The sequence below is a fragment of the Rhamphochromis sp. 'chilingali' genome, assembly GCF_963969265.1.
Source record: "Rhamphochromis sp. 'chilingali' genome assembly, chromosome: 22".
In the NCBI taxonomy this organism is placed as follows: Eukaryota; Metazoa; Chordata; class Actinopteri; order Cichliformes; family Cichlidae; genus Rhamphochromis; species Rhamphochromis sp. 'chilingali'.
This window is the reverse complement of record NC_137950.1, coordinates 9701309-9726770: the sequence shown is the minus strand read 5'-3', so window position 1 is coordinate 9726770 and position 25462 is coordinate 9701309. Positions and strand designations below refer to the sequence as shown.

At 45.1% G+C, this 25462-nt stretch overlaps 1 protein-coding gene across 2 annotated transcripts in view; it reads left to right on the top strand.

The window, feature by feature from the left end:
* Window positions 1-22011, top strand: part of arhgap22b (Rho GTPase activating protein 22b) — a 64928-nt gene extending 42917 nt beyond the window's left edge. For both annotated transcript variants that reach the window (XM_080872819.1, XM_080872820.1), the window contains 7 exons: window positions 6627-6755; window positions 13549-13756; window positions 13857-13989; window positions 14067-14140; window positions 14230-14351; window positions 14479-15490; window positions 20750-22011. In XM_080872819.1, coding sequence (XP_080728945.1) covers window positions 6627-6755; window positions 13549-13756; window positions 13857-13989; window positions 14067-14140; window positions 14230-14351; window positions 14479-15490; window positions 20750-20972 — 1901 coding nt within the window. In that variant the 3' untranslated portion in view covers window positions 20973-22011. The remainder of the gene's footprint in view (window positions 1-6626; window positions 6756-13548; window positions 13757-13856; window positions 13990-14066; window positions 14141-14229; window positions 14352-14478; window positions 15491-20749) is intronic.
* The last annotated feature ends 3451 nt before the right edge of the window (window positions 22012-25462 follow it).

Below are 25462 nucleotides of genomic sequence, written 5' to 3'. Positions count from 1 at the left end.
CCGCGGACTGCTTCAGCACCAAGCGTTCAGTTACAGAGTCGGTGTGTCAGATCACCCCCCAGGCAGCGACGGCCATCTGGGACTGTCTAGTGGACGACTTCATGGCTGTGCCTTCACCTGGAGACTGGTGGTCCATCACAGAGGGACTCCAGGAGCGCTGGAACTTCCCTCTGTGCTGTGCAGCTCTGGATGGGAAGCACGTCCAGACAAAGGCACCCCATATATCATATAGGAGACACACACATTGATATACACTAAATATTTATTTCATTTCTTTTTTGTGGTGCCCAAATTTATGCACCTGCTTGATTTTGTTTAAATAATTATTGCACACTTTTTGTAAATCCAGTAAACTTCTTTTCACTTCTCAAATATCACTGTGTGTCTCCTGTATGATATATTTAACTGACATTTTTTTTTTATTGTAACAACCAACGATTTATACAGGAAAATGATGTCTATTAACAAGGTTGCCCAAACTTCTGCATCCCACTGTATTAGTATATTTTGTCATTAGTATAATATGAAATAAATTCTACATGTGTCAAGTCGTGTGCCAACATTTGCTGTGTAGTAGAACTGAGACATTAGTCATTATAAAAATGTATTTCAGAATCAGAATCAGAAAGGGGTTTATTGCCAAATGTTGAGCAGGTTTACAACATTAGGAAATTGCTGCGGTGCTTCAGTGCAAACATAGTGTCATAAATAGCACTTAAATAGACATGAAAAAAAAAATAAAAGTAGGGATAAGAATTAAAAGTGCTACGTAGAAAGATATGTGCATGAGATATACATGGGATATATACATGAGAATAAGAATTAAGAGTGCTACGTTGAAAGATATATACATGAGTGCAGGTGGTGATCAGTGCCAAACATGGAATGATGCAGTGACACAGCGTAGGGTCATGTGTTAGTGGCGGGAACAGTCATATGGTTATTGTTCATGTGTCCAACAGCAGAGGGGAAGAAACTGTTCTTATGGCGAGAGGTTCTGGTGCGAATGGACCGGAGCCTCCTGCCTGAGGGGAGCAGGTCAAACAGACTGTGTCCAGGGTGAGAAGGGTCAGCTGAGATCCGAGCTGCACGCCCCAGTGTCCTGGAGGTGTACAGGTCCTGCAAAGATGGGAGTCTGCAGCCAATCACCTTCTCAGCAGAGCGCACAACACGCTGCAGTCTCTGTTTGTCCCTGATAGTGGCTCCAGCGTACCACACGGTGATGGAGGAGGTGAGGATGGACTCGATGATTGCAGTGTAGAACTGCATCATCGTCCGTGTTGGCAGGTTGAATTTCTTCAGCTGCCTCAGGAAGTACATCCTCTGCTGGGCTTTCTTGATGACGGAGGTGATGGTGGGCTCCCACTTCAGGTCCTGGGTGATGGTGGTACCCAGGAAGCGGAATGAGTCCACAGAGGTGATGGGGGTGTCAGTCAGGATGATGGGGGGGAGTGGGGCTGTGTGCTTCCTGAAGTCCACAATAATCTCCACTGTCTTCTGGGCATTCAGCACCAGGTTGTTGTGGCTGCACCAGGACACCAGACGTTCAACCTCCCTCCTGTAGGCAGACTCATCCCCGTCCGAGATGAGCCCAATAACGGTGGTGTCATCTGCAAACTTGATTAGCTTGACAGACTGGTGGGTGGAGGTGCAGCAGTTGGTGTACAGGGAGAAGAGCAGAGGAGAAAGAACACAGCCCTGAGGGGAGCCGGTGCTGATGGTCTGGGAGTCCGAGACATTCTTCCCCAGCCTCACATGCTGCTTCCTGTCCGTCAGGAAGTCAGTGATCCACCGGCAGATGGGATCAGGCACATTCATCTGGGAAAGCTTGTCTCGGAGATGGTCTGGAAGGATGGTGTTGAAGGCAGAGCTGAAGTCCACAAACAGGATCCTGGCGTAGGTTCCTGGGGAGTCCAGATGCTGCAGGATGAAGTGTAGGGCCATGTTGATGGCGTCGTCTACAGACCTGTTGGCTCTATATGCAAACTGCAGGGGGTCCAGGAGGGGGGCCGTGAGGGTCCTGAGATGGGAGAGAACTAGGCGCTCAAAAGACTTCATGACCACAGATGTCAGAGCCACGGGTCTGTAGTCATTTAGTTCAGTGATCCTAGGTTTCTTGGGGACAGGGATTATGGTAGAGGACTTGAAGCAGGCAGGCACATGACATGCCTGCAGTGAGGAGTTGAAAATGCCAGAAAACACTGGGGCCAGCTCGTTTGCACAGTGTCTGAGGGTGGCAGGAGACACGCCGTCTGGGCCGGGAGCTTTCCGAGCATTCAGGTTCTTAAACTGCTTCCTCACATCTGCTTCATGAATATGAAGAGTTGTGGTGGGAGGAGGTGGTGTGAAATCCTCTTTTGTGTGGGGTGAGGAGGGGGGTGTTGTAGGTGAACAGTTTGAAGGTGGTGATGGCTCTATGGAGGGGGGAGAGGTGGGGGAATTAGTGTCCAAAGTGCCTCTATTGTTGGGGCCGTTGGAGGTGTGAAGGCTGCCTGATGGCTCGTCAAAACGGCAGTAGAAGTCGTTAAGGGTGTTGGCTAAGAGCAAGTCATCAGTGGAGTGGGGGGGTTTTAGGCTTGTAGTTTGTAATATTCCTAAAACCTTTCCACACAGAGGCCGAGTCATTCTCTGAGATCTGCTGCTGCATCTTCTCAGAGTGCTGATGTTTAGCAATGTCCACTTCTTTAGTGAACCTGTACTTGGCCTCTCTGTAGCAGTCCCTGTCTCCGCTTCTGAACGCCTTTCTCTTTTCCAGCCACAGCTTTTTGAGTTTAGGAGTAAACCAGGGTTTGTCATTGTTATAACTCACCCTGGTGCGTGATGGCACAATGCTGTCCTCACAGAAGTGGATATAGGAGGTGACAGTGTCCGTAAACTCGTCCAAGCTGTTAGAAGCAGCCTTCAATGTGTCCCAGTCTGTGGTCTCCAAACACGTGCGAAGCTCCTCCACAGCCTCGTTGCTCCAGTTTTTTAGTCCTCACGACAGGTTTGGAGAGCTTCAGCCTCTGTCTGTACGCGGGGATTAGGTGGATCATGACGTGGTCAGAAAGTCCGAGTGAAGAGCGGGGCACCGCGCGATAGGCCCCGCTGATCGTGTTGTAACAGTGGTCCAATGTCCTCTCCTCTCTGGTCGGGCATTTAATATACTGCTTATATTTCGGGAGCTCATGGCTCAGATTGGCTTTGTTAAAGTCCCCAAGAGCAATGATGAGAGAGTCCGGGAATGTCCGCTCCGTGTGGAGAATCTGCTCCGCGAGTGCGCACTGAGCTGCCTGCGCATCTGCGTCTGGCGGGATGTAAACAGCGGCCAGGATGAATGAAGCAAACTCCCGCGGAGAATAAAACGGTTTGCAGTGGATAAAAAGATATTCCAGAGAGGAAGAGCAGTGCTGAGCAATCACTGTCACATCTGTGCACCAGCCACTATTGATGTAGAAGCAGAGACCTCCACCTTTGGACTTACCGGAGAGAGCGGCCTGCCGGTCCGCGCGCAGCAGATGGAAGCCCTCCAGCTTGAGCGCGCAGTCTGGGATGTTCTCACTTAGCCACGACTCCGTAAAACATAAGACACAGGAGGAGGCAAAGTCTCTGTTCATGCTTCTCATCAGGGCCAGTTCGTCAATCTTATTCCCGAGTGAGCGTACATTAGAAAGGAAGATCCCAGGAAGAGCAGTTCGCAGTCCGCGTCTCCTCAAACGCACGAGTGCGCCGGCTCGCTTCCCTCTCTTTCGGCGTCTCGCTTTCCTGGTCAGAGTCAGCAGTAAATCTGCCGCAGATGCGACAAATATTGGAAATAAATCCACAGGCGTTGTAGTCCTGTAGTTAAGGAGCTCTTCTCTGGTGTACGAGTATCCAGAGGAGTGCCCAGACACAGAAGAAATGCACAAAAACAAAACAAAAGTAACGCACTGAAGCACCAGGGCAACCATACGCGGCGCCATCTTGGTTGATTTTTGATTTGAAATAATATTAAAATTCTCACACAGAAATACATTAAGCATAAATATATAAAATATAAGTATTTACAGAGAGACAGGAATAAAAAGGACCAGCTGCTCTCCAGAGCAGGAACCAGGCTGAGGAGGAAATGCTCCATTGGAGACTGGTGTGGCTCCAGCTCCACCACCGATGGACCGTCCTGGGACCCGTCCCTCATCTGCCTCGGAGCCGTCCTCCCCTGTGGGCCTGTAAAACAGCACAAAACACAAAGAAATGAGAAGGCTGCTACTAGATTTTAATTTCAACATTGAAAAAAACAAACAAACCAAAAACAGGATATAATCAGATTGGTTGTAGATCTTTAGTAAAGGTGATCACAGGCAATCCCACCGACTAAAAAGGTATCAGTGCTTGCTGTACATATCTGTGGGTGCAGCAGCAGGAGCTCAGGGACTGGGGAGCCAGGAGAAGCAACAGGGGATGCTCTGCTTCAGAATCAGTTGGTTCTATCAATACAGTATTAAATGTTAACAGGTTGAATATAATAATCATAGAGTAGACAGTGGTCCCTCATTTATTGCAGCAGGGGTTCTCAGAATAACTAGCCCCTGGCCACGCACTTTATACACTGTTTTCCCCACACACATGAACATTGGTCACAGTTCTCACAATTGATTCTCAAAGTGCAAACCTTTGTAGATTGCAAAACGTAAAAGTATTATTATGCCGTGTTTTGTCTTCATCTGCCCGCCACTTTCGTGCGCCTTTTTCCCTCGCGGTGCAGGTGTCTATTTCCGAATGAGGCTCATAGTTATGGGTGTTTTTGTGCTGTTTTTTCTATTGGACGTGATGGTTATCAAAACCAAACATGATAAATTTGGCAAGCGCAGGAGATTTGTCAATCAGGCTGCAGAATGCAATGCTGTCCGGTGCAAAAAAAAGAAAATGAAAATTAAGAAAAAAGAGGCAGTGACAGATGAACAGCGGGACCACTGTGTGCTGTTTATTAATAAACAATAAAATATATTCTTAAATGACAACATGCCTAAAAGCAGAACGGTATTTGTACGTCAGTGGGAAAATAGCGGTGGCTTGCTAGCTTGTGTGCGGCTTCCCCGGGTCAGTGAAAACTTTAGAGAAAACTTAAGAGAAATGAATGAACTTACCAGGTTGTCCGATCTCTTTACATATCTTCCTCCAAGCTCGGTCCTTTATATTCCTGTCTCGGTCCAGAAAGCAGCTGGTGTCGTACGGCTCCGGGTTGTTTGCTACGGCATTGATTAGCCTTCCTTCTATTGAAGAATAAAGGGCTTTGGCTGGATCTGCCTCTTTGAACTAGGTAACAGCCACGTCACCAGGCTCCTGATTGGTTGTCGCGGCGCGATTTGACGCTGGAGTTCAGATTTTAACAACTCGAGCGGGGGACGCGAAACGCGTGTATGCACAAAATGCAACACATAAACTCACGCGCGTGGTTTTTTTTCGCGAGTCAAACGCCTGAAACGCGCTACACTCACGCGCGTTTCAGGCGTTTTGGCGTTTTCGCGACGCAAATCTGCTTCCGAATTTTCGCGGGAGCCGCAATCGCGGGTCAGCGCGCCTTTCCATTGACTTTACATGTAAGCCTGACGCTCTGCCTGCCTCTATCGCGTTCGGTGTGAACACACCGTTAGTTATGCTGCAATAGGTGTAGGTTGCTGGGGGATTCCGATGATGCATCCTATGAGTATTTCTGCCTCAGTTACATTTATTACCCACTATGTGTTAACAGACCTCTCTACACTGAATCACACTTGTTATCAATCTCTGGCTCTTGTCCACAGCATGTCTTTTATCCTGTCTTCCTTCTCTCTCCCCAACCAGTTGCAGCAGATGGCCCCGCTCCTCCCTGAGCCTGGTTCTGCCGGAGGTTTCTTCCTGTTAAAAGGGAGTTTTTCCTTCCCACTTTCGCCAAAGTTTTTTTTACAGGGTTTTTCCCTGTATGTGTTATTGTAGGGTCTACCTTACAATATAAAGTGCCTTGAGGCGAATTGAATTGAATTGAATCCACCTTACCAAACCAAAACGTTTACCCCAGCATTTAGCCCACTCAAGTCCAGTGCAAATGTATGTTTTGGACTTGTTTTCAGTTTAAATGTATTATTTTGGTATCAAACATGCATAACATAGAGACCTAATAAGAGTTCAAAACCTCTTCACCTTAAGGTAAAGAAGATCAAATTCACTTATATATGTGTAACTAGTAAACAATGCTCTCTGCGAAATCTGCTGCTATCACAATTCCAACTTAATCCAAATAATCATTTCCCCTTTATCAGATCTGTGAGGTTTTTGGCTTATTATTTATCATGTTACATGTTTATGATATCTGTAATAGTTACTTGTTAATTCTTAACAGTAATGGTTTGTTTTAAATGTTTTTTCTGTTAGAGTTCATCTTCTCAACAATTTATTATCTTGTATTCAACTGCTAGGATACTTCAGAGAAAGTCCTGAGCAGTTTGACATTTATTTCAAGGTAAATTTATGAGGCAGTTCCCTATGAAGACAAAAAAACAAACAAATAACCAAAAATAAAACCCATCTAGTAGCATCACACTGCAGAGCACAAGTTTGATTCCACGATTAAGCCCTATTTCATCTCTGTTGTACTCACTCATACGCTTCTTCCTTGTGTGTCCCCGCAGGCGGAACAGGAGAGAAGGATCGGGCACCCATCAGCCATGAATCCTTCCTGCTCATGGCAAACTCCCAGAGCGATATGGACGACTGGGTCAAGGCCATACGGCGGGTCATCTGGGCACCATTTGGAGGAGGTAAAGCCAAACCTTTGAACTGAAACACGAAAAAAACATATTAGGCCACCAATCAGTAGCAACTAAAAATCCATATTTCTCTAAGGAAAATATACAAACATAAAAGCCAAGCTAACACGGCTTGTTTTTTTTTTTTTTTTTTTGGTTTTTTTTTGGCCTGTCCCGTTTGGCTCTTTTGCCATCAGAATTGTTGTCTAAAGGCAAAGAAAGATGCCCAACGGATTTACTTTACCAAATTGACCATCCCAGCCTTGCCATAATGGTCCATTTGATTCACCTTTTATTGTTTATTTTATTTTCACTTACTGAATATGGGACAGACTTGACTGGGGGAAAGAAGGGGAGAAAGAAAGAGGGAAAGAGAAACAGCTGAGAAGAGGGACGGGGGAGAAGGGCAAAAAACATAAACCAACAGAATGAGCAGAAAAAGAAAAAAAAGAAGAAAAAAAGAAAAAAAATGCATATATCAATCACCTGGATCACCTGCTGAGAAAGAAAAAAGAAAACAAGCAGAAGAGAACAAGAGTAATAGAATAAACAACATCACAATGATATATGGGAATATGACAGTAAATACTAAATATTAAACATTATTGTGCAGCACATAAGATCAACAGAACACAGTGTGCTTTGAGGTAGGAGCCAAAAAGGGTGTAGTTTGTGGGTGTGATCACCCGTGTGTACACCTGTGAGCATGGACGCGTTTGTTTTTTGTTTTTTAAAAGGTTCCTTCATGTAATGATCTGCTAGAGGGTGTGGGGGGGCCACAGCCCCGTCCTCCAGGGCATGAAGCAGGTATGGAGGAGATCAAAACTCCAGACATCCAGAGGCCCCCAGAACACAAGAGACCAAGGAAGACCAACAGAGGGGCAGCTGCGCCACTGTCCCAGAAAGAGCTGAGGAGAGTCCCAGATGAGGGCTCACTCAGCAGCCGCGGAGCAGAAGCCAGGGGGAGTTGCAGTGACGCGCCCGTGAGCTCCGCCGGCAGCCAGCCGTGCCTGAGTGACCGAGCCCCAGGCCGAGAGGCCGGGGGCACCCCACCTCCGAAGTGGCCCGAGCAAGCCCCAGGCTCCAGGCCCCGATAAGCGGCCGCCAAGGAGTGAGCCGGTGTGTACCTGGACGCCCATCCCCGGACACAAAGAACCACCAACGCACAGATGTCTGAGGGGGTCCGCCACTGGCAGGGGAAGTGGTGGTAGGGGGAGATAGGCCTCCATACCTTGGAGGGCCTAAGATGTCCCCAGAGAGGTGGCGCCTGACACCCAACCTGACATATAGACACAGACATACAGGCACACACATATACAAACATCCATTCCCACCCTTATGCTCTCATATACACTTACTCCACACTCAACCAACGTGGAGACAGACATAAAGAGACGCTGTACACACGATCACACTCCCCAAGCGTACTCTAAGCCCCAGGTCTAGGTACCCTTGCCCCTGGAGGGGGGAAACTGCACCCAGACCCAGGTGGTGTTACCCTTTTCCCTGCGGTGGGGGGAGGCAGACTGCCCCGACTCCGCAGCAGCAGGGAGGCCCCACACTCCAGACCGCAGTCGGACGGCCAACTCCTCCTCCTAGCCCCCCCGCTCCAGCAGGTCGCAGAGAATGGGGGTGAGAGAAGACTCCGAACCTCCCTCCACCCGCTCATTGTAGTGTTGATGCATGTGTGTTCTAAGGTGCATTTAAAACCCAGGAGGGCATGGAGCTACCTGCCAGAGAGCAGCAGGTAAGCGCATGGTCCCTCCTGCTGGCCCTCAATGTCTACGTGTATTTAACATTGAGAGGTGGGCAACGACGCCAGGGGTGGGGTATACACCCTGATGGTACTTTGGATTCCGTGTATCGTGCCCACCCCCAAGATCCTATATGTACGTGTAATGAGAGTGTGAGTAATGTGAATGTCTAAATTGTGGGATAAAATTGAGGCAGAGGCAGCCAGAAGGGGACGGGGGGGGGGGGGGGGGGGGGGGGGTGGCCTCCTCTGCACCCTGGTGACATACCCCTACTCCAAGGTCCTGCATGTGTGGGTGGTTGTGGTGGAGCGGGAAGAGGGAGGCAGCTGGAGATGGGGAGGGAAGGAAGGGAGGGGCAAGTGACCCCTCCCTGGGGCCAGCTCCCCCGCTGACCCCAGTAGGCACCCCCATACTCCGCGACCCACCAGGGAAAGGGGGCCCAGGTCCATCCAGACCGGGGCCCAGCGCAGCAGCGCCTCCCGGCCCCACAGAGCCCAGGACAGTCCACCCAATCCCACCACAGAGAAAACTGCACCCACCCCACCATCCACTCTTCTTCCAGACTACATAAGACAATAAACACCCAGGCTGAGATCTTCCTCCACCTCTCCTGTATCTCCCCCTCCTGTAGAGAGAGCCCCTGAGGAGAGGAAAGCTCACGCCCATCCCAGACCCACCCAGGGGCAGCCAGGCTACCAGGTCAGTAACCCACGTCCGTCAGCACAGACCCTCCCCTAGTCCCGCTGCACGCAGCCGCGAGGAAACAGTCACCTGAGAGCCAACAGAGCCCCTAACCAGACATGACCGCTACCCCGGGTTGAGCCCCCCAAGGAAAATGCCTCCGGGGAACCCCCCGACGCCCAGCTAACACTGCTTTTGTTCATCATCTTTGTGTAAAAGAAAGCAAGATATATTATTCATATTTCTTTGCCAGCAATAATTCAAGGCATGCCTTCCAGTGCAGGAGATTTCCTCTCTGCCTTATAAGCTCAACACATCGCCCAAAATATATGAAACTTGCTCTTTCTGCTAGAATAGAAAAGACTGCAGTCCACATCTCTGCTCTGTCTTTAATGTTTAGGTAACACACTTGAGCTGAGCTATGCAAACTATCTCCAACCCCAACTCTGTCTCATTTCTTTAGCCTGCAGGTAATTCTCACCCTGTCTGCTCGGGATGTCTAAGGCCAGAAATATAACCAGGCCTGTCTGGTTATGATGTGGGGCATAAGGAGCAGCTGAGCAGGAAGGTGTTGGGTTACAAAGCAGCTCTATATTAACAGGGGGATAAATGTAGAATAACACATAAATAATATACTGTATGATATCATTAATCTAATTTTAATCCTTGTCTTTAGTAAAGCATGTTTAAGAGCTGCTGGCAACTAGCAGACCTATTCTTTATGAAAATTAGTCATTTATCTTTGTTTATTCCCTCAATTTTAGAAAATAAAAACACCCAAAAAAAGAAGTTCTGTAAGCTTGGCTGATGGAAAAATAAGGGAAGATCTATGACAAGCATGACTAGCTTAAATGTCCACACAAGAAACACAAATAACAGACGTTTATAAATAGCTAGCATAGGCCTAATTAATTAAGAAAAAGTTGCAATACCACAATGCTATGCACGGAGGTTAGCACTGCTCTCACAAAACAAGAAGTTTTAAATGTGGGCTTGAATCCACTGGCTTGCTGGGGTCTTTCTGTGTGTAGTTTTCATGTTCTCCCTGCGTCTGTGTGGATTCTCTCCAGCTTACTTCTACAATCCAAAGGCATCCAGTTAGTAATTGAAAGGTCCCAAATTACCATTAAGTGTGAATGTGAGTGTAACGTATTTGTGTCTGTGTTAGCCACCCCCTCAATTTGGATAATAGAAGAAAATGGATAGATAGATTTTATACTTGGTGCATGAAGAAATGAGAGTAAAGAGTCCTGGGTCATCTTTCCAGTCACATGTTTATCGTTTTGGACAATGACAGCATTTCTCACTATTTGAACTTTTTTAATACCCCCCAAAAGATTGGAAAAATAATAATTCATTTTAATCTTGTAATAAATATGTGCTAGTTTTTTGTCTATGCTAGCTTTTTATTAAAACGCTAGCATTTTGTGCTAGCAACTGATAAAATTCTAACAGCATTTTTGTCGAGCTTTTTGTTAACTTTTCTGAAATGCTAGCTTTTTGTGCTGCTAGGACAAAAAGCTAGCATGTTTTTTTCTAGATTTTTGACCGTTGAAAAGATGGCAAAAAATGCTAGCTTTTGTGTAGGTCTTCGAAAGAAAAAAAAACTAAAGCACCTTTAAAAAGTTTTTTTTTTTTTTTTTTTTTTGCCTGTCCCATTTGGTTCTTTAGCCGTCAGATTTGTTGTCTGCAGACCAACAAGGATACCCAATGGATTTACTTTGCAAATGGATCATCACGGCCTTGCCGTATTGGTCCATTTGATCGACCTTTGTTGTTATTATTTATTTTATTTTATTTTCAGTTGTTACAAACAGGACAGACATGACTGAGGGATAGGAAAGGGAGAAAGAAAGATGAAGGAAAAGAAAAACAGAAGGGGAGAGGGACAGTGGAAAAAGGGCACTTAAAAAGAGAAAGAAGAAAAAAAAATCTCCTGGATCACCTGTTGAGAGAAAAAGAAGAGAAAACAAGCAAAAAAAACAGAGCAACATACTAAACACAACAGTATCGCATTAATCTAGCTAAGTGTAAACAGCAGTAAATACTAAATATTGAATTTTGTTGTGTAGCAAAAAGGACAGACAGTGCACAATATGCTTGGAGATGGCAGCCAATAGAGGTGTAGTTTATGTCTATGAACAGTGAACACCTGTGTGCACACCTGTGTGGATCAGCGCGCTTGTATTCAAATGGTTTCCAGGTTTCCACATGTAATAGTCTGCTAGAGGATGTAGAGAGCCATAGCCCCGTCCCCCAGGGCATGAAGCAGGCATGGAGGAGATCCAGGCCCCAGACATCCAGAGGCCCCAGAGTGCGAGAGCCCAAGGAGGACCACCGGAGGGGCATCCGTGCCACCCTCCTGGGAAAAGCTGAGGAGAGCCCCAGATGAGGGGTCACCCAGTAGCCACGGAGCAGAAGCCAGAGGGGGCTGCAGTGGCACCAGCTGCCGGCAGCCAGCTGTGCCAGAGTGAACTGAGCCGCAGGCCGAGAGGCCGGAGGCCCGAGGGCCCCCTTTGCCCCAGAAGAGGCCTGACCGAGCAACAGGCACCAGGCCCCGCCAAGTAGTCACCGGGAGTGAGCCGGTACATACCTGAGCGCCCAGCCCCGGTCACCAAGAACCACCAACGCACTGACCCCTGAGGGCATCAGTTAACGGCAGGGAGTGTGGTGAGGGGAGATAGGCCTTGGAGGGCCTGGGAGTTCCCAGAGAGGTGGAGTGTAAGACCCGACCTGACATATAGACACGGACACAAACATGCATTCCCACCCTCATGCACACATATACAAATACTCAGCACTAACCCAACGTAGGGATAGACATACATGGACACTGTACACACAATCACACTCCCCAAACAAACTCTATACCCCGGGTCCAGGTACCCTCGCCCCTGGAGGGGGAAACGGCACCTAGACCCAGGAGATGTTACCCTTTCCCCCGGGGTGGAGGCAAGCAGACCACCCCAGGCTCCGCAGCAGCAGGGACGGCCAACACCTCCTTCCAGCCCCCCCGCCCCAATGGCCAGCAGAGAACAGGGGTGTGTGAAGACTCCAAACCTCCCTCCTCTCGCTCATGTGTAGTGTTGCTGCGTGTTGTTCTAAGGTGCATTTAAAACACGGGAGAGCATGGTGCTGCTGCCAGAGAGCAGCAGGCGTTAGCACGGCTCCTCCCGAGAACCCTCAATGTCTACATGGATTTAAAATTGAGAGGTGGGCACCGGCGCCAGAGGTGGGGTTGAATACACAGACCATCCACTGGACGCCGTTAACGTGCCCACCCTCAAGGCCCTATATGTATGTGTTATGAGAGTGTGAGTAATGTGGATGTCTAAGTTGTGGAATAAAATTGAGGCACATGTGGCCAGAAGGGGACTTTATCCTTGGTTCTTTGAAGCGTTTTTAAGCTGATACGCGGGGGTTTATCTTTCCAAAGGAAAAGTTTTAAAACGAGATAGAAAAAAAATTGTGAAAAAGAAACAATAGAATGAATATATAATAATATATTTTTGCGCATTAGCTTAGCTTATCATTAGCCTATATCACTAGAATTTTCACTTTCCCCTCAACATTCATACTAAATGCACAGTGAAAGTCAATACACTGACACCTACACAGCAAAATCTCCAGTGTTAAATTAACACTGGAGATTTTGCTGTGTATGTTCAGAGTGAATCCCCTGACCGGCTGGGTGGTATTTCCAGCCTCCCTCTCCAGTTCACAGGCAAAATGTGCCAGTCTGCTGCCTCTGTGTCCAGAATAGATCTGTGCCAAATCATAGACCCCTCCTTAACAGCAGCACTGCAGTCACAGCAGATCCCATGCAACATGTCTCTGCTTCCTCAGCTGCTCTTTCCAAGCTTCTCTGTCATTTTCCTCAACTTGGCTTGTTTCTGCTGAAGTCTGTGGGATAAATGAAAGATTAATTACCAGCTACAAGAGTCAAATGCCTGAACAGGAATGGATGAACATGGTGAAATGTGGGCTGGGGAGGTATGACAAACGCTTTCTGCAACTGTGCAGCTCCTGTTCTTTCAATTACTACCATTACTGCAAGCTAACATCCAGCTGTGACTGCTGCAGCCAAACAACAGGTAATAACCTGGCATAAAATTGCATATTTATTCTGGGCATTTTTTTCCTCTGTTCATGTTAACTGTCACTTTTTATTTATTTATTAATTATCTTTGTAATCATATGAAGGCTACAAATAACCAAAAAATGCTGTTCCAGAAACATCCTGTCATATTCAATTTTCCCACAGAATAAATGTACATATTTTCATCACTTGCTCCACAATCCAAAAACCAACTACGGCCTCGTGCCTTCAGAAAGCCCTGACATGTTATGTTTCTTCCATCTGTCAACAGGGATATTTGGCCAGCATCTAGAGGACACAGTGCAGTACGAGAAGAAGTTTGGCCCCCGCCTTGCACCCCTGCTGGTTGAGCAGTGTGTGGACTTTATCAGAGAGAGGGGTCTGGATGAGGAAGGTCTCTTTCGAATGCCAGGACAGGCCAACCTGGTCAGGGAGCTGCAGGAGGCCTTCGACTGTGGGGACAAGCCCCTGTTTGACAGGTGGGTGAGAGGATGAAATGGGAAAATTCACTTTGCCAAAGACTTTTATGATCATCACTGATTTGAATTCTACTGAATCATCTTTCTTTCTGACTTGCAGTAACACAGACGTCCACACAGTGGCATCCTTGCTGAAGTTGTACCTGCGAGAGCTGCCTGAACCAGTTATCCCCTTCTCCAAATATGAAGACTTTCTAACCTGTGCGCAGCTTTTGGCCAAAGATGAGGAGGAGGTATGTGCTGTTTACCTTTGGTGTGAGGACTTTGAGTGGTACTGTGAGTAGAATAAGGATGATTTGTCTCATATCAGGGAGTCCAGGAGCTTGGAAAGCAAGTTAGCACTCTACCTCTACCGAACTACAACCTCCTCAAGTACATATGCAAGTGAGTGACTTCACCCGTTAGGTTGAGAACTTAGGCTTTTGTAGCCTAATCAGTTTTTTACTCTAGTTTTTCACTATATCTCTCCTTAGATTCCTTGATGAGGTCCAGTCCCACTGTAATGAGAACAAGATGAGTGTCCAGAACCTTGCCACAGTATTTGGACCTAACATCCTTAGACCGAAGATGGAGGACCCAGTCACTATCATGGAAGGTACAGAAAATTAATGACAATCAAATAAGGTTCTGTTTTTCTGTAATTTATTTATTAAAAATGATAGTTTAGAATAAAACTAAAAAAGTTATACCGACACCGGCTGAATGTGATTTGTATTGTCTAGGAACTTCTCTTGTCCAGCACCTGATGACAGTCCTCATCAGGGAACACAACCGTTTGTACTCAGGGAGGGAACAGGAGGGGCCAGCTCTACCCCAAACTGAGATCCCCATCCAAGGGCATCATCTCCAACACCGCAGCCTGGGAGCCTGGATCTCTGAAGAGGACCTTCAGAGTTGCCCCGTCTCCAACCCAGACCAAGATCTGCACAGCAGTGCCTCATCCCTGGACGCCAAGCTGTGCGCAGCCGTCAGTCCCACTCAGACCCCTAACCCAAACCCTGGACCAAAACTTGGGTCTTCATCGGGAAAGGGTGAGACGGTAATCAGTCCGAGTAAACAAGCCAAGACCATGCCTTCCTGGAAATATTCCTTCAAAAGCTCTTCAGCGCCTCGTTCCCAGCCGCAAGCTAAGCAAACCAGCAGCAGTGGCTCCGCAGCAGATACAACCAGTCTGTCTTCTGGTGGTGGAGGAGGTGGAAGCGGGGGCAACTGGCTTATGAACGGTTTGTCCTCCTTGAGGGGACACCGGCGCACATCTTCAGGGGAACGGTCCACCCGTGACCGTGACTCCACCGGCTCGTCCCAGAGGCTGTCCACGTATGACAACGTGACCTCCTCCTCTAGCATGGGGAGCGTTCCAAGTGTATCCAGCACACCGTGGTCCACGTCCTCCTGTGAAATATCTGTCCCGGACTCAGCAAGCGAGCCCCCGGTGCACCAGAACTGTGGAGGTGTGGTGGAAGATGGAGAAAGCCACAGAGAGATTAACAAAGAAAGGGATGGAGGGATGACGACAGACGCGAGCTCCGAGCAGGACAGTTGCGAGGCCATGGAGCTGTGCAGCAGCAGCGCAGCCTGCAGTGAAAATGGAAACGTGGCCACGGCAGCCGGGGTGCCGTCCATTATCATGTCCGAAGATGGAGATGGGGAAAAACTAACACTGAGCAGCCTGGTAGAGGGACTGAAAGACGAGCTGAGAAAACAGAAGACTACATATGAGGCCAGGATCCAAAAGTAAGTCTCTGATGCAGGATCTTTCAAACTTATAATAGTAGTGTCGGTCTTTTATATGGTAAATAGAAAGACATTTGAATGAACTTTATGGTTTTGGATGTCAGGCTTTTATTTCATTAGCACAGAACCAATGGAAGTACTTCAATTACAACCTGCTGTGAGCCCTTTAAAGGGCACTTTCGTATTGCTGTTCTTTACAGTTGGGGGAACACGTCAGGAAGACAGTGAATAAAGACTGAATAAATAAATATGAAATACATCCTGAGATGGAAAAAGTTCCCAAAACAAAAGATTGTATATTTACCATAATTCCAATTACCATTTTTTATACTAAACCCAAATGGCATGGTTAAAGCACACCTATGCTCAGTTTGTAACACACCAATTTAAGTGTGTTAACACTTAAAATGTTGTTATCTGTAACACTGAAAATGAACTGGTATTTTCAAAAACCTTTCCCTTTTTGCAACTAAAACCTGTCATGGAAATAAATGGCATGTTTTTTAAGACATACACAGAGTGTCATGGCGGGGTGCACCGGTGTGAAGAAGAGGTAGACCCAGATGCAGACACAGTGGAGACAGAACTAGGTTTCCAAAAATAAAGCGAGCCTTTATTGTGGCTGATGGCATGACAAAAACATTAGAGAACACTGAAACTGGGAAAACTAAGGAGACTAAGAACACTGTGTAAACTAAAAAGACTATGACACTCTGTGAAAGAACTATGAAAAAAACTATGAACACAGAGTAACTAGGCAGGCTATGAAACAGTGAGACAATAACGGAAACTATGAAAAGATGAGGTGAGGATAACAGACGATCTGACACCGACTGAGCAGAAACACACGGATTAAGTACACATAAGGAATGATCAGGGGAAGCGGAATCACACGGGGAAAACAGCTGACAACAATTAACATAATGACAGGACAGGGGACGCGAAGCTAAATACAATAAACAAAAAACACAAGGATCCTTCAAAATAAAACGAGAAACATAGCGAGACCCAGACATGACTCGAACTTGACAAACAAAGAAAACTTGGACATGACACATGACAGATAAGCACACGAAGACTTAACACAAAAAACTTCACACAGGGATGAGACAAATGGGGAGCTTGATAATAATAATCAAAGTGTTTTTATTGAGTTTTCAGAAAGCATATCATTCATACAGAAAAGCTCGAACTCAAGTCCTACCGCACAGTGTAAGACAAAACTATACCCAGACAGAGGAAGAAAAGAAAAGGGAAAAAAAAAAAAAGGGGGGGGGGGGGGGGGGAGTTGCCAGTTATGGAGTGGAAGGAAACTCATCTTCAAAATAGGAAATGAAAGGCTGCCAGACCTTAAAGAATTTCTTGGTGTTGCCCTGTATAGTAAATCTGAGATGTTCTAATTTGAGGTGTGCCATCACCTCCTCCACCCAGCGTTTATGGGATGGCGGTGTTGCCTTTATCCAGTTAAGTAGAATCAATCTCCTAGCCAGCAATGAGGCGTATGCTATTGCCTTCCTCTGAGAGGCTGTTAGTTGAGTTTCCCTCGGTGCCACACCAAAGATGGCTGTCAGAGGCATTGGTTCCATATCCTTATTAGAAATGAATGAGAATGTTCTAAAGATGTTAGCCCAAAAGTCTTTCAGCCTGGAACAAGACCAGAACATGTGGCATAAGTTGGCTGGTACCTGTTTACATCTGGGGCAGGTCGGATTGGCCCCCTGGTACATTCTTGCCAGTTTCTCCCTTGACAAATGCAGTCTGTGCAACACCTTGAACTGTATCAATCCGTGTCTCACACATATAGAAGCAGAGTGTACTAGATCTACAGCCCCCCCCCCAGTCAACCTCTGAAATGTCCAGCCCCAATTCTTCCTCCCATTTCCGTCTTACATTGTCCAGGGAGGGGGAAGCCACATTCTGAATATGTGTATATAGCGTGGAGATTGTCCCCTTAGCAGTCGGATCTGTGTCCATCAACTCGTCTATCCATCCGCTTTGTGGAAGCTCGAGGGAGGGGCTGAATGACTTTTTCACAAAGTCCCGAACCTGGAAATATCTAAAGTAATTAGTCTTGGAGGAAATTCCATAGTCCTTTTCCAGTTGAGCAGCAGACATAAAAGTACCATTTTTAAAAAGATGTTTGACACATTCCACCCCAGCTCTATGCCATTCCCTAAAGGCTGTTCCCCCGAGGGCTGGGGGAAACAAGTGATTTCCATAGATGGGAGCAGACAGGAGGGCGGTTCTGTTTTTAAAATGTGATCTGAATTGAGTCCAAATTTTCAGAGAATGAGATACCACCGGGTTGTTTGTGTAAAGATGTTTGCTCAAGGGTAGAGGAGCGCAGACCAGGGAGCGCAGGGACACTGGACTAGAGACATACCTTTCCATATGAACCCATATTGGGGTTTCATCCTCATCCAACTCTTTGACCCAAAATAGCAACTTATGTATATTAGCAGCAAAATAGTAGTGCATATAGTTCGGCAGAGCCAGACCTCCCTCTTCTTTCTGTCTCTCAAGAAACTCCCGTCTTATCCTGGGGATAGTTTTTTTCCAAATAAAGGCAGACGTACATTTGTTCAATTCCTTAAAAAATGATTTAGGAATGAAAATCGGTATCGTCTGAAATAAATAGAGGAGCCGCGGCAGTATAATCATTTTAACAGAATTTACCTTCCCTGCTAATGATAAGGGGAGCGACGCCCACCTTTCCATATCTAATTTCGCTTTGTCCAGTGCAACTTTAAAGTTATAGTCCAGTAAATCTTTATACTTACTAGTTACATTAACACCTAAATATGCGAATCTATCCTTATGTATTGCAAAGGGATAGGCCCGGAAAGAAAGTTTCCTCACCTGTTTATTAATGGGGAAAAGAACACTTTTGTCTAAATTAATTTTATAGCCCGACACCCTCCCAAAATCTTTGATAATACCAAGGGCCACCGGGATACTAGTGGCAGGGTTTGACAGAAAAAGGAGGAGATCGTCAGCATATAAGGACAGCCTATGGTTTTGTGTCTCCCTTTGTATCCCTACCAATTCAGCAGCCTGTCTCAGCATCATCGCAAGGGGTTCAATTGCCACATCAAAGAGCAGGGGTGACAAAGGGCACCCCTGTCTTGTTCCCCGGAATAGAGAGAAGGGTTCAGATATGATATTATTCGTTCTCACCATAGCCTGGGGGCTCGAATAAATTATTTTAATCCATGAGCAAAATGTTGGACCAAAGCCGAATCTTTCGAGGGCCGTAAATAGATAGTAATACTCTATTCGATCAAAGGCTTTGTGGGCATCTAAGGATATCACAATCTCTGGCATAATGTTATCTTCAGCAGTATATACTACATTGAACAGACGGCGGAGATTGCTGGAGAGTTGTCTACCTGCAACAAACCCTGTCTGATCAGGATGTATTATCTTACTTATGATTATGACAAGCTCAATTCTAGCTGCCAGTACCTTGGTCAGTATTTTATAATCACATCCAAGTAAACTTACTGGGCGATATGACTCACATTTAAGTGGGTCCTTATTCTTCTTAAAAATGGGGAGCTTGATAAATCATGAATTAAAACTGTAACCTAGGCATGACAGAATGTAACTAGATAAACTGAAATGAAACTAGACTGAAAAAAATAACAAAACTCAGAATACTGGGTCACATGACCCAGGACCATGACACAGAGGTGCTTTAAGCAACAAACAAAATGTTAAATCATTGGGCTGGAAGCAGCATATTTATATACCTGTGCCCATGCGTCATTATTAGCGTGTCCAAATTCATGGGCTGCATCCTCCTGAGGACCCGGCCTTCGCGGTCTACGTGGGCCGGGTCCTCAGGTTGGGTAAGCCGGAAGTAAACGACTGTGAAATTGGACGGTCTAGCCTTCTGATTAGCGTCACCGCTGTCTCGGTGGAGTTTAATAAACTTGGCCGTCTGCTCCTTGCTATCTAAAATATAACAGGACACTGGCGTAAATCTCACACTTCTGTTTAATCCGTTTTCTGTTTGACGTTTATTCAGCTGTTTGAAAACCAAGGAGGAACCCACCCGGAGGATTAATAAAGTTTTATTTTATCTAATCTAATAACTTTACAACAAATAAAACACTGAAAAAAGCCAAACAATAACATTTTAGGTTGTCTAAGTGACTTATATATTACGTTTAACCTGAGTAGCGAAAGCCCGCGGTGATCTGAAAATGATGTGCCGGGAGTTGTGCCATTCTCTGCGGCTCTAGTGACCCTAGATAGCCAGCTCTTGGCTAGCTATCGAGCTGGTGGATAACAGACGTCTCCGAAAACATTGAAGCACTTTTGGAAATATGTGATATCTTGATAAACCGAGCAGATATTTGAAGTTTACACACCCACATTCTTGTCTGAAAATATGTTAAAAGTTTATTTTGTGACCCAGAAAGATTAATAAGAGTAATTTTAAAACTTAGTAGCGGCCGCCATTGCCGGAAACTGGAGTTTGGCTGGGCCGCGCTATGAATTCTGGGATATGGTGGGCCACGAAGGACACACCCGACCCATCCTTCAAATTTGGGGAAAAGGAGGACGCATTTGTCGGCTGCATTCGGAGGAGTCTACGAATTTGGACAGCCTTCGGCGCATCACTGTGATGTAATCGGTCTACAAATGCGTCCTCAGGAGGATGCAGCCCATGAATTTGGACACATTGTTTGGTCTATAATTTTAGTCTGTTGTTAGGTGGTTGCATGGCAACATGATGACATCATAATATATTATATATAATTAAAGCTGGATATAAAGGAAATTTTACCGTTGCAAAATTAAAGTTATACAACGCTCTTATAAGGCATTAGAGGTGCATAAATGCTGCAAATGGGTCATTATAGCCCTTGGTAGGTGTTGGCTAGGCAACGTGATGATGTTATTATCTGCTATAGATAAGAACTATAAGCTATACCTGTGTGCCAGTTTTGGTAGCTCAGCTCCAGATAGTGTTGGAAATGTTTGCAGAAAACTGATAGAGATTATATTATGCAAGTAAGACATATATATATGTAGAGAGAGAGATAGCTAACAGCGGTTCTTGCAGGGCAGATTTGTTTTATTTCCTCCAATGCCAAGAATATCACATTAGTATTAATCTGGGCACACGGGTCAGACAAAAAGTTGGGAAGGTAGGAAGTTGTTTGAAATGTGCTTTACTGGGTGGTTCAGCCAAACAGAAAAAAGGCAAATGTCCGTGACCTTTTCTGTGTGTATTGTGCTTCCACACAGATTGGAAGAGTCTAGTGCTGCTCTGTGTGCCCAGATGGAGCGTTTGGAACAGGAGATGGAGCAGGAGAGGAAGAAGCAGCGCATGCTGGAGATAAAACTCAGAAACTCTGAGCGGGCACGGGAGGATGCAGAGAATCGCAACCGCCTCTTGGAAAAGGAAATGGAGGATTTTTTTGCCACGCTGGGCGATCTGGCCCTTGGTGCAAGGACTAGTGACCTTTGATACACGGCCTCTCATCTGTCTTGGGGTGGGGGTGGGGCATTTTGTGGTATGAGTCCTAACTCAAAATAAGACTGAAAATAGAAAATAAAGAAAACCTACTTGTGCACATGCGTAGAGATCAGATAGAAAATTCTGAAGGAAATAAACTTTGACTGTTTTCTTTCTGAGGATCATCTCTACTAAACAGCAAGTGGTCTTGATTTTGTTACGCATGCTTCAAACTCATTTTACAAAGATGGCCCTCCTGTGATTACTGCAGAGGTTTGTCTTACAAATTGAGTTCAGGTGCCTGGATATAAATGGTGGAACATAATGTAACAATTTATGAAGTGGATAGCACTGACTTCTTTAACCACTACTTTAAAAGGACAATAACTGAATGGATTTTGTGTTAAAAGTGTGCAACTTAAGACAGTGGACTGCTGTCTATCTGTATGGGATCTTAAAGCAATAGCTTCACATTTTGGGAAATACACTTATTTGCTGTCTTGCAGAGTTAGATGAGAAGTGTGAAACCAATCTCATGCCTGTATGTCAAAGAAGGTGCTAAAGCTAATAGCCATTGAGCCTAGCTTAGGGGCACAAACACGAGGCTCTAGAACCATTGGTAAAGAGCCATTTTTTAAGAAGTTTTTTTTTTTAAGCTATTAGGCTATTGATTATAAAATGCAAAAGCCTACTGGGCTTATGAACACAGCTTCATAGTGATTGTTTCAAAGTAGGCGTAAACATGTTAATAGGTAACTAAGACATAAATAGCTAATACCTTAGAGATATTTTCTTACACTTCACAGTTATTCTGCTTTGTTGATGATTTTAAAAAAGGGAAAGTAATTAGTTTTTGTTAGATCAAAATATCATTTTAGTAATAAAAACTTAAAACCAACAAAGAATCATTAATAGACAAAAGCTGTTATGCATGGTATGGTAAAAGACTTTAATTTACACCTGTTAGTAATAAGTCATTATACACCTAACAGGTGGTGTTTCCTACGGAGCCCCGCAGGGGACATGGGAGAAAAAAAAATTAAGACGGACTTTTGCGAGATCTCGCAAAACTAACTCGGGATCTCGCAAAAGTTTTGCGAGATCTCGCAAAACAAACTCGGGATCTCGCAAAACTTTTAGCCGCATTCTTCGGACGCCGGCTCGAAGTCGACCGGGAGGTCGAGGCACGATGTGCCGGGAAAGCGGTGTTCCTCCCGGCTGAAGTAGGTCTCGACCTCCTGTTAGCTTCGAGCTAACGGGAAGAATGCGGCTAAAACTTTTGCGAGATCTAGCAAAAGTTTTGCGAGATCCCGAGTTTGTTTTGTGAGATCTTGCAAAAGTTTTGCGAGATCCCGAGTTTGTTTTGCGAGATCCCGAGTTTGTTTTGCGAGATCTCGCAAAACTTTTGCGAGATCCCGAGTTTGTTTTGCGAGATCTCGCAAAACTTTTGCGAGATCCCGAGATAGTTTTGCGAGATCTCGCAAAAGTCAGTCTTAATTTTTTTTTCTCCCATGTCCCCTGCGGGGCTCCGTAGTTTCCTTCATCATACACCTCAAAAAGCATTTTGGCCCCATACATAGATTTTTTGGTCAGAAATTGCTAGAAATGGCTCGTTTGATAAAGGTAGCTAACCAATTAGCCTAGCGTAACACAAGTTAAAATGGTGGCCTAGTACTGTTTATATATAAAAACTTCACTGACACTTGCAAAGCTAATTGATTAACATATATAATTTCATTTTCTGGGCACTTAAAAACTGAAATATTAAGAAAATATTAGGTTGTGGTTTTCATGCTAACCCGAGGTAGCTATGTCTAGCGTTAGTATGCATGATGATATTGGACTTTTTAGCTAAAACTTGGCAAGAAAGCAAATACACTTCCCAAAATGTCAAACAGTGTCTTATACTGCAGGGTCAGTTTAGGCTGTAGAGGAAGCTAGCAAACGCTTTTCTGTTTCAGAATTTGAAAATGTTAGTTTCTAAAAAAGAACTGTAACTTTTACAAATTGACCCTTTTTAAATATCATTTTAATCTTTTAAACACCAGACACTGAAATTATACTAGGTTAGTGCTGGCCAAAATCCCATTCATGTACTGTATATCTTCAAATCTGGGCAAATGAAAGTTTTTGAGTAGCTTATAACTTCTAATTACGAGTATTTTGTACTATTTGGGTAAACTGACTCCTTAACTACAGTGGTAGCTTTAGGAGGTTCAATTTGTATATTGCAACACAAAGACAGGTTTAAGAAAACTACTCTTTCCAAACAGTTTCTTTTCAGAGGGGAAAAAAAAAGCAAACGCATTAACAGATGGGACTTCTGCCATAGCTCTTCTTTTATCCTCAGGCTCTTCCAGTGCCTCTCGTCACCATCGACATGGTTCCCGAACTCATTTGATGGCAAAGCCTCAATCTTTGGTTCGCTCTGATCCTCACTGATGTCAACATACCTTTAATGTACAGATAATATAACAGGTTCTTTTCAGCTTAGCACACGGGATATGTGCCTCAGTACATGAAGTCCATTTACAGTACACAGTAAAATACCAAAGCTAGACCGCCTCAGTTCGCTCACGAGAGATCAGAATGGCCTGCCTGGAAGCCATGTTGATTTTGGCACACGAAGCTGAACACTGCCCTCAAAGAAACAATGGAGTTTCCTGGTTGTGCCTTCAGGGAAGTGTTCTGAACTAGGAAAAATGAAGTGTTGCTTGCTTGTCCACAGATGTGGTGCATATACTTCTCCATAATAGCTTTTTTAAAAGACATATGGAATAAACTGCTGATGCTGATGAGTCCCTCGAAGGTGCCAATTCTTGTGAAAGTGAATTGTGAATTGAATGGAAGTTTTGCATTAAGAATGTATCTTTATAGCGAATGTAATGTGTCGTTGATCAAACCAGCCCGATAGAAAATTGTAAACAATAGAGAAAGCATCAAACTCACTGTAACACTCAAATGTCTGCTCCCAAGATGAGTGAGTACTACTGAGTTTTGTGAGAACGTTATCTTCAGCATCTTACCATTAATCAGAACATCGAGAGGTGTAACTAGTAACAGTCAGTCCCCGAAGGGCCCCTTAGGCAGTACAATTATATGTGAAAGCGTGCTTTTGGTTGGGCAATGTGACCATTTTTTAAAGAGCTAAAATACAGTGTTGTTATATTGACTTCATTTGCACATGTACACGCTGGTCTAACTCTTTGATTCCAACAGCCTTTTACTTTTCTCCTATATGTCTCATGACGAAGGTTAAATGTTTGTTATTGCTCTGCGGATCATCTATGGTGCTTATTTATTATGGATTTCCACTATTGTAACAAATGACCATGTATGGAAATAAAGGTGACAAGGATTACACACATGACGGTGATTAACCTGACCTACTGGAGTTTCTGTTAGCGTTACAGGTGATAACTTAGCGCTCCACCTTCTGTTCAAATATGGCCACTTTTGGCCCCAGAATCAAAATGGGTGTGGTCAAATCCTGACACTGGCCTCCAATTTTATATACAGTCTAAAGCAGCGGTCCCCAACCTTTTTTGCGCCACGGGCCGGCTTATGTCCGACAATATTTTCATGGATCGGCCGTTAAGGTGTCGCGGATAAATACAACAAAATAAAACTAGTACTGGTACCAAAAAAAAGAGGATTTATTCATAACACACGGGAAAAGACCCATGGAAACAGAGTTAATGATAAAAATGATTTAAAAAAAAAAAAAAAAGCGATAAACCATAAATTTCACACCCGAGCTTCAACTCTTGCGGCCCGGGGATTGGGGACTGCTTGTCTAAAGTCTTAGCCCAAATAGCAGATGCTGGCTAATAATCAATCCAATACTGGCACACCTCACAATCCTGTAATACTTAAACTTTGAATGATAGAATAAGCACAACACAGTGAGCATATTTTGATCTCACAGAGATAATAAAAAAGTGAACCTAGCTTCAAAGTGATGCTAACTGCCATTCTTTCAGATTAGCAACATAAAACAACTGCACTGTTGCAAAAAGTAGAGTTTTCACTTTTTACCAAGTAGGCTAAGTTTTTTAGTGGATTTATGATGGCTGATGATCCCATTCAGAGTAAAACGGTCCAGGAAGATAAGTTTTAAGATTCAGCTACTTTGGAATAGATAAGATGCAAGGGTACCTAGACCTGGGGTATAGAGTACGCTTGGGGAGTGTGATTGTGTGTACAGTGTCTATTTATGTCTGTCTCCACGTTGGGTGAGTGTGGAGTAAGTGCATATGAGAGCATGAGGGTGGGAATGGATGTTCGTTTCTGTGTGTGCCTGTTTGTCTGTGTCTATATGTCAGGTCGGGTATCAGACACCACCTCTCTAGGGGCATCTCAGGCCCTCCAAGGTATGGAGGCCTATCTCCCCCCACCACTCCCCCTGTCAGTGGCAGACACCCTCAGACATCGGTGCGTTGGTGGTTCTTGGTGTCCGGGGATGGGCGTCCAGGTATGCACCGGCTCACTCCTGGTGGCTG